The following is an 8,804-nucleotide window of genomic DNA, read 5'->3' as shown; positions in this document are numbered from 1 at the left end:
TTTTGTCAGTTTAATAAATTGTTACTCTGTTGTTTAAGTGACGTCACGTTTGGTGAAGAAAGCATCATGACCTGTTCAGGACTCGAGACTCAAAGTTCAGGACTTGTCTGAGTTGACTCAGGACTCGACTCAGGACTCACTTGTGACTTGCAACAATGACTTGGTCCCACCTCTGTTAGGGACTGTTCATTACTTATGAGGGGGGGGTGCAAAAAGATGGAGGCATGTCAAATAATTTTTTAAGCACTGGGGAGGGACTAATGTTTTATATTTTGGTTTAGAGGAGGGGCATACAAATTTAAATGGTTGGATTTTGTATTAATTTTACTGCCAATGTTTAAAGACAATATTTAATAAAATTGTATTTATTTAAAATTAAAATGTATATATTAATGTTTTTAAGAATATATATTTTTAGAATTTTAAAAAATTATATAATTAGATATTGGTATCAAATAAAATTAAAAAAAAAAACAAAAACAAACATTTTTTAAAGAGAACATGCCCTCCAAACCCACATTTTAAAAAAAAAAAAGAAGGAAAAAGTTGCACCATCTGTCAGGAACAAAAAATCTGAGCTTAAAATAGTGATATTTCATCAAAATCATCTTGTAAAATTTTGTAAACATAAATTGTTTGTATGAATTAAGCAGTATGCACAACACGAATGAAAAATGTTTAACTCTTAAACATCAAAGGGTAAGTTTCAAAAATATATTTATATTATGGTGGAGGGAGGGTCATTGATTTTCCTCCAGTCACTCAGGGAGGCTCCAGGAGAAACATCTGGAGCTCATCCACCCTCCTCTGATAAGTAAAGAACAGTCCCTTATGCTCCCTGAATTCAGGTCAAACTTCCTGTTGGCTCTTGAACATACAGACAGTGGAAGTGTCATTTCATCAGACTGTCAGGGTCTGTTTCATACTGAGGGAAAATAAAGACATGACCATGTTTTTACACCAACACTCTGCTGACACTGACAAAGTGATTGACCTAAAACATGCAGCTGGATTAGTTTGTGATTTTAATATGGAGAAATGATCTCTGCATGTCATCTCATAACCGTCTGAATTAAATGGAGAGATTTGATGTTCTGTTTGGATCTGATCCGTGATTAAGGTGGAGGGCTGAGTGATTTTATAGCCTCAGGGAAAAAACCAGAGCACTCCATATTTGAGAATGTTTTAATATCCACGGTTTGTTTCACACGTACACAATCACAACAACCTCCTGATGCCTGAGAGTCCTGCTGGATATTTACACTGGCTTCATGTTGGTACAGCGCTCCTCTAATGGAGGTGTCTACATGACAGAAACATGTGTCACATCAAAACATGATTTACATCTAATCAAACAGCCGAGGGTCTGCACTGTGGGGCCACACACTAACACCTGCTGCTGACAACAAGTTCAACTCTTATTCACTACAACATCTTCTCCTCGCGCTCCCACGGCACCGGGTCCTGCTCCTCCTCCACGTGCGTGTTCCTGCGCCCTGTCCAAAAGTGCTCCACATCTGGGAACGTCTTCTCCTTCTCCTGTGACACCGCGTTGGCCACGGCGTTGGCCCCGACCTCTGCTCCGTTACCCTCCGTTTTGGGGCATTTGTTGCTGGGGGGGTGTTTGGAGCCTCTGCAGGTCGCGATGAACCAGATGGTGATCAGTCCCTGACGCACGTCATCGTACATGGTCATTAAGATGACGGGAGACAGCGAGCTGCATGCGTAAAGGAGGACTTGGGCAAAGATGATCAGCCCCACGGGAGGTTTGTTGTACCCGAGCCTGATCCAGGTGAAAGTGCCCCACTCCGGCAGCAGCATGAGCCCCAGAGCTCCGCTCAGACACAGTAACACCAGGGTGACTTTGCTCTGGTGCTGCGGGCTGGGCGCGTGGTTCACCGCGGTGTGCAGCGCTTTGGTGTAGTAGGCGAGTGTGAAGATGACCGGAACCACGAAGGTGGCGGTGGGATAAATCTTGTAGAACAAACGCATGAAGTCAGACGCGCACACCGGCATCTCAGAGACGCAGATGGTGTCGCGGCCATGCGGCACCAAAGTGGCGAAAAGCATCTGTGGAATCGGAAACATCATGGACACAATCCAAATGAACGCCAGGGCTCCGTGGATCCACGTCGGGCTGTAGAGGGGCCCCGTGGCGGCGCTGGGGACCAGCGTGTGTTTGGCTCTGGTGGTCACCGCCAGGATTAAAGTTTTTGCGACCACACAGGAGTGCTGGAACCAGTCCGTGGTGCTGCAGACAAAACTCCCCAGGGTCCAGGTCTGCTTGTAGTAGGTGACGGCGCGCACGGGGGCGCACAGCAGCAGGATCACCAAGTCCGTGGAGGCCAGAGAGGCGAGCAGCGCCTTCACCTCTGAGCCCCTTCCGTTTCTAAAGTCACGGATGAAAATCAGCAAAACCAGCAAATTCCCCACCGCCCCGGACACACAGATCCCGATGAGGATGACAGGCATGGCTGTCCGGGTGTCCTCCCCCTGCAGGAGCTGAACTCCTCCAACGAAATCAAAGAAGGACACATTAGCTGGTCGATCAATATCCATGTCGTCCTCTGAGGGTGTGAAGTTACAGCTCCTTAAAGTAAAAAAAAAAAAGATATTAAAATATTTCTGTGTCACTTTTCTCCGCAGGTTTGAGGTCCCGAGGAGCTGCTGTCCAGGGCGCGCGGTGCTGAAGCGCTGCCGACGGGGTCGTGATCGCATCAGCAGTGGGTGAGCAGACTGGCAGGTAGGCTATTTCAAGTGCTGCCATTTAGCGTCGTCAACCGCTCACGTCACTGCAGGCAGGATCCCTCTGCTGTGGAGTGTCACACATCCTGTCACAGTAACACTCTGAGTTGTCTCTTTATATTCATATGCAACATGTTAAAGGAGAACTGTGACTTTTACTGGAGTCACTGAGCAGTGAAATGTTGAATTAAATCATCACAACATGCTGCAACAACTGCACACAACTACTCAACAAGGAAACACGTTCCTTCAGTATATTTTACACTGCCTATGTGATCACACATCCAATAATATTCTCTTAAATCACTGAATTAATGACTCACATTTACCCAAGTTTGGAAACGGACAGAATCAGTGGGAATAAGATTCAGTCTCTATGGTTCTTATTAAACATTTAAAGTGACACTATTTTACTTTTTAAATTTTTTTTTCTCTCACAAATTAAACGTTGACCTCAAACACAATAAAAACACATCTTTTCTGAATTCAGTTCACTCTGGAGTTTTGCTGTTTCAGTCTGACCCTGTCTGCTATGACCGAAGATGCTCTGTAACTAAAGCTGACGAATTAGAAGCTTTGTCAGTGTTGTGAAAGTCAGGTGGATGGATGAAAGCAGATTCAAACCAAAACAACACCGTAAACAGCACAAATGTATTGTTTGCTCCTTGTTTTGCCGCTCGTTTATATCTGCTAGCTTCATATCTGATATCAGCCCAGTAGTGAACAAAGACACGTCTCAGACAAAGGTAATTTTCTCCTTTTGTCCATTTGAAAAATGACATTTTGGAGTCAGACCGCTTGGAAGATATGTTGCTCGTGAAAAATGGGTTCAATATTTACTTTGGGGCAAAAGAATCCTTCACTCACTTTTCCTTTTGGAATAAATGCACCCAGGACCATGTCTAGTCTCCTAAAGGGGCGGGGCAGCAGTGAAACCCACGTGGCACAGATACAGGAAAGATCTAAAGTGTGACGAAGGCTAATTTGCAGATCTTAAGGCCCTGACACACCAAGCTGATGGTCGGCCATCGACCAAAGTCGGGCCGTCGGTGAGCGTCTGTCGGCCTAGTTTTTGCGGTGTGTCCTGCACCGTCGGCACTTTGGCGTTGGCGGCTTTTCAGCCGATTGAGCATGTTGAATCAGCGGCGGAGCTTGTCGGTGAGAGAGATCACTCTGATTGGCTGTTCAGGTTTTATTTCCTCGCCCCTGTAGCGAGTGAATCTGCCTGTAGTGAAACCGGGGCTAACCGGTGCTTCCTCCTCAGGCTCCACTTCACTCAGCTGCCCCACAGACCCGCTGCTTCTTCACACTTTAACCTGAATAACAAACCGGAGCTAGCTGGGAGCGGCTAGCGGAGCATTAGCCGCGGCATGACCAGCTTCCCAGCTAGCCCCGGCTCTCCGTTAGAATCTAAATGGAGAGCGGCTTTTGTCGCCGCTAGTTCTTTGATGTGGGTTTGGTGTGTCCGCACCTTAAGGATAGCAACAGAATGACCCACCCTGTGCTCCCGATCAGTAGCTAGTACTTGTTGCAGATGTTAGTTGGATTGGTTAGGTTCGTGTACGAAGAGTAGGACTGGTTAGGGTTAGGGTGAGAACGTCAGGGTAACACCACAGGCCAACGCTGTAGTTACAAGCCCTGACACACCAAGCCAGTGGTTGGCCATCAGTCAGTGTGAGGCCATAAGTGAACGTCTGTCACCCTAGTCCGCACCGTTGCCCCTCGTTGGCCCAGTCTCCTTTTTTTTTGCCGATTCAGCATCGTCATCGAGAATGAATGAAATCGCTCTGTTTGGCAGTTGGGAAAGATGTGTCTGTAAAGCTTTTAGCTTCCTCCACCATGAATTAGATTTCTCAAACTTACCCTTTGATGTTTGAAAGTTTAAAGTTGAAGATGAAATCCTGGAGTTGAAGAAAGCCTCAGTTTTTCACTGGTTAGTTGATAACCGTCAGGTTCCCTTTTACGAGGTCACAACATTCTGGGCTGAGCACCACTTAAGACGACTGTGATTGGTCCACAGAAACAAAAACAAGCCAGATCATTTTCTTCCTTGATGACAGAACAGTAACATGATGATTCCAGACCTTTCTCAAGCGCTGACACGTCACCACGGAGACAGATCTGACTACGCGAGACTAGAACGTGACAACACAGTGAATATTCAATAATTCCAACATTTTAAACATCTTTATTACCAAACAGGAAGTAGGGATCAAACCTTTTTCCTCCCAATAAACTGATTCTGAAACCTCAGCTATCAGCTGATACACATCTGGTACAAGTATGACCACGTCTCATTCTGAAGTGGTCGGATACCTCCGCTTTGTCTCTGATTTTGGCGTCAGACACCAACGCCAAAAGCTACCTTTCACGGTGTTATGATACAGTGCTGGATGGCGTCAGTTTGAAACGCTGCCTGTAACAACGTAGTACAAGGAGCTGGAAAGTCGCTGGGGGCGGGCGGTAAGAGAGATGGATCATGGGTCCAACACACCGTGGACTTTCCAGGGAGTCCGGTGTTCACTTTCCATGTGAATGTTGAGGCAGTGCATGATGTTATTGTCTAAACCTAACCATGTTTGTTTCTTGTCTAAACCTGACCTTGTGCTTTAGTTGACATCATCATTGGTTGCGGCGTCACCCGAACATCAACAGCAGACGCAGGAGGATATGTAGCATGTAATATGTAGAAGTGAGAGTCCACTGACGAAACAGCGATATGTGAGGACTTAGTATGACAGCGCGTTAATATGACCTAATAAATGTTAATAACAGTAGAAACACTGAATATTTCTGACCTTAACAGACAAACTATATTTATCGTGAGTCGCGTCAGGTTGTTTCTGATCACCTGTTTCATAAAGTCAGCGTCAGGGTCACAGATAAATATGACCGAGCCGTAAGATGTCCTGTTTCACCGGAGCTATTCTCACAGTGACTTCATTATTTATGGATGAAGTGAAGTGAGTGTGAGTGGAGGCTCATCATCAGTCTAATACGCTGACCCTGATGCATAAGTGCATGAAGCAGACTGCGCCACAGACGAGGTGTGTTTACTTGACTTGAAGAGCATCCGGATGATGAAGGGGAGGGAGGGTGAGGGCGGGGGGAGGTTCGGGGGGGTTGTGTGTGGAGAGGTGAGGGTGCCCACTCAAATGCTGTCACCTCCTCTAAGAGGGCCGGTTGCTAGGAGACGGGAGCCACCATCACAGTATGGGGTTTGGAAGATGTGAGGCGTCATGAAGTAGTGCGAGATACGGACGGGTGGAGAGGCTTTAAAGCTTCACATGAGATGAATGAACAGTTACGACAGTGTGATTGCAGACGGGAAAAAGGCTCTGCTGGTATTTAGAGAGATGATATAATAGCATAAGCAGGGAAGCTGCCCTGATGGCGTGCAGTAATCAAGGATAATTGATATGTTATGGACCCTGTTGGGCGAAGAATACGAGTAGGTCTCAGCTCCCACTGATTCTGCTCCTGGAAATCTGTCAGTGGAATACAAATGTGATGCTTTCATCTGCACTTATTCAGGCAAAGATGGACTTTATTAGTTTTATAATTTACAATGGGTCCCTCGATGACGAGACCTGCAACATGTTTTCATAAGGCAAATTGTAATTTGTTTGATATTGGGCTTTATAGATAAAACTGAACTGAAATTGGAATTAAGATTTAGGAGGAATTATTGATATATCACAGTGAGGACTGCAGGTTTCAACCAGCTAAAACTTCACCTGGTTACAATTCCTTCAGGGTTCATTGTTCAGGAGCTGAATTATCCACAGAGGTCTCTTCCTCTCCAAAATAAAAGCCCTGTTTCCAGGTTTGGTTCAGGTCAGTTCAGTTCAGTTCAATAATTGTTTCTGTTCCCACAGTGTAAAGTTGTGGATGGTACCAACAGAAGCGTTCCTCACCGTCCCCATGTTTGGTCCCCCCTCTGTTGGGGTACCTAGCACACAGATCTGGTACTAAAAGGTGGAGCTAGAAACCCTGCAGTCTGATTGGTCAGTAGAGGACGCTCACTCTGGTTTTATGTAACCTCTGTTCATACATCAGTAAACTACAACTATAAAATGAAAGAGAAAAAAATAACTTCATTCACTGGGCCGACTGCCGGCAACTTTTAAGGCGGAACGTTAACTTGTAATGTTACTCAATGCATGAGTTGATGACGTGAATCCATCAGCACACCTTAAATTTCACTGTGACAACTTTGACCATCACTTTAGTTTTTATATGACACACACTTTTAGACAGACCAGGGGTCTCATTTATAAACATCGCATACCTACAAAACGAGGCCTGAAAGAGGCGTACGCCACTTCCCACACAAAAGTTGCATAAAATGGATAAAAACAAACTTGGTGGGAGGAACTTTGACCCATGCTTACGAACATTTTGGAGACAGGAACTTGGCGATGCAGGCCTCATTGTAGAAACTGTTGCACATCCTACAACCACTTGTAGGATTGTCTTTTTTCCTAAACCCAATCACATGTGTGTTGTTGAAGGAAAAAAAACATCAGTTGGCGGTGTTGTACTGACGTAGTGCTTTTATTTTGAAAGAGACTGTATCAAACTGTACATTTCCTGTGAAAACAGAAGTGTATTTTGAAAACAGACAATGCATGTAACAGGCTGAAGTTGACACGGCGTCCCAGAACGTCAACAACCAACACACCCAGGGTACCTTGGACGCCATATGTGGACGTGGAAAGTCCATGACCAAACGTGGACATGTGACGAGGTCACAGTGAGGATGATGATGACATTTCACAAGTTTGAAATGTGTCTGTGGTCCTGCCTCTTCTGCTACGCAGACAACATGGCGACCACTGAGGGTGAGAAGTGTTCGACATTCCACACGGAAGTGCGTCGGCTTTGAAGCCAATTTTCCTAGTGGCCAGACTGTGGAATCACACCTGCTGAGTCCGTCATGTGATGCCATGGGCCCATAAAGACTTTTTCCCATTGACTTACTCTGGGATAGAGACATCTGTGAATCAGTGGGTACATTTTTTTGAGCATCACAACCTTACAAAATGAGCCGTCCACCATCGGGATTTGATTCATTCGGTCTGATAACATTTGGAAAGTCTAGAGGAGCCACAAGATTAAATTGTATTGTCCTTGTTAAAGTTAGCAGAGGCTAAACCAGAAGTAGCTGTCTCAGCCGGCTGAAGTCCCAAGCGCAGCCCTGATCGTCTGGGTAATTTCAAACCATGGAAACAGAACTTTTTTGGTTTCATGTGCTGCTGAGCAACTTTCATAGGAATGAACTGGGCCTCGCCTCCAACGCTGCATCCAGGTCTCTTCGTACATCCATGTGTTCCAACTTTTCGACCGTTATGACTGCACCATCTGGGTATTCTGAACTTTGGCGTACTTCAGTGTGAACACACTCATGCATTGAAACTAGTGAGTACAGAGGTATCAGGTTGTATGATATTGTTGGTGTGAATGAAGCAAATGAGTCACTGTCTGTTCTAAAAAACTCTATTCATCCATCTGAGTGGGAATAACTGACTTGAATTAGATCTTGTCCTGACGTGGTGTCGTCAGTCCGTCCATCTGATCGCTATTATCCGTTAAAAGGTGCATTAATGTGCTGTAATTTTCTTCTATGTGTCATTTGAGAAAGTAAGCTGGTTTTTAAATGGTGGCAGTCTCATCTCGGAACAAAACCGTTTCTCAGCGGCTCTTAAAGGATGAAAGACTTCTTTTTGAGTGGTGCGTGCGCCTACGTGTAGTGTCTGCTACTCAGACTGTGATTGTGGGGCTTTTTCTTGACAAACAACACAGACCAACAGACACACGAGCAAATGCCTGTGAGATGTTGTTGTGTTTTTCATCTGTGCATCCATCACTCCGGCCAGGACTGGATCAGTATTGTGTGAGAGTTGGACCCCTCACATTCCCCCGAGGCTTTTACAGAGCCAGAGAAGGACGAAATAACAGGCAAAGAAAATGATAGAGAGGAGGGGGAGGAGGTGAACAAAAACCCAGAGCTGGGTAAGAGTCTGAATGAACTCCAGTAATGTTCCCTTTGGAGATAT

At 45.4% G+C, this 8,804-nt stretch overlaps 1 protein-coding gene across 1 annotated transcript; it reads right to left on the bottom strand.

Annotated features, from left to right (window-relative positions):
- Positions 1 to 1,256: 1,256 nt before the first annotated feature.
- On the bottom strand, positions 1,257 to 2,710 carry LOC125900879 (G-protein coupled receptor 151). Its single transcript, XM_049596153.1, has one exon. The coding sequence runs from the start codon at positions 2,557 to 2,559 to the stop codon at positions 1,426 to 1,428; it is 1,134 nt and encodes a 377-aa protein (XP_049452110.1). The 5' UTR covers positions 2,560 to 2,710; the 3' UTR covers positions 1,257 to 1,425.
- Positions 2,711 to 8,804: the final 6,094 nt, after the last annotated feature.

This window comes from Epinephelus fuscoguttatus, linkage group LG14 (assembly GCF_011397635.1).
Source record: "Epinephelus fuscoguttatus linkage group LG14, E.fuscoguttatus.final_Chr_v1".
NCBI lineage: Eukaryota > Metazoa > Chordata > Actinopteri > Perciformes > Serranidae > Epinephelus > Epinephelus fuscoguttatus.
This window is presented reverse-complemented; position numbering and strand designations above follow the sequence as displayed.

Coding starts and splice junctions, on each gene's coding strand:
- LOC125900879 (XM_049596153.1), bottom strand. CDS start 2,559: ATGGATATTGATCGACCAGCTAATGTGTCCTTCTTTGATTTCGTTGGA.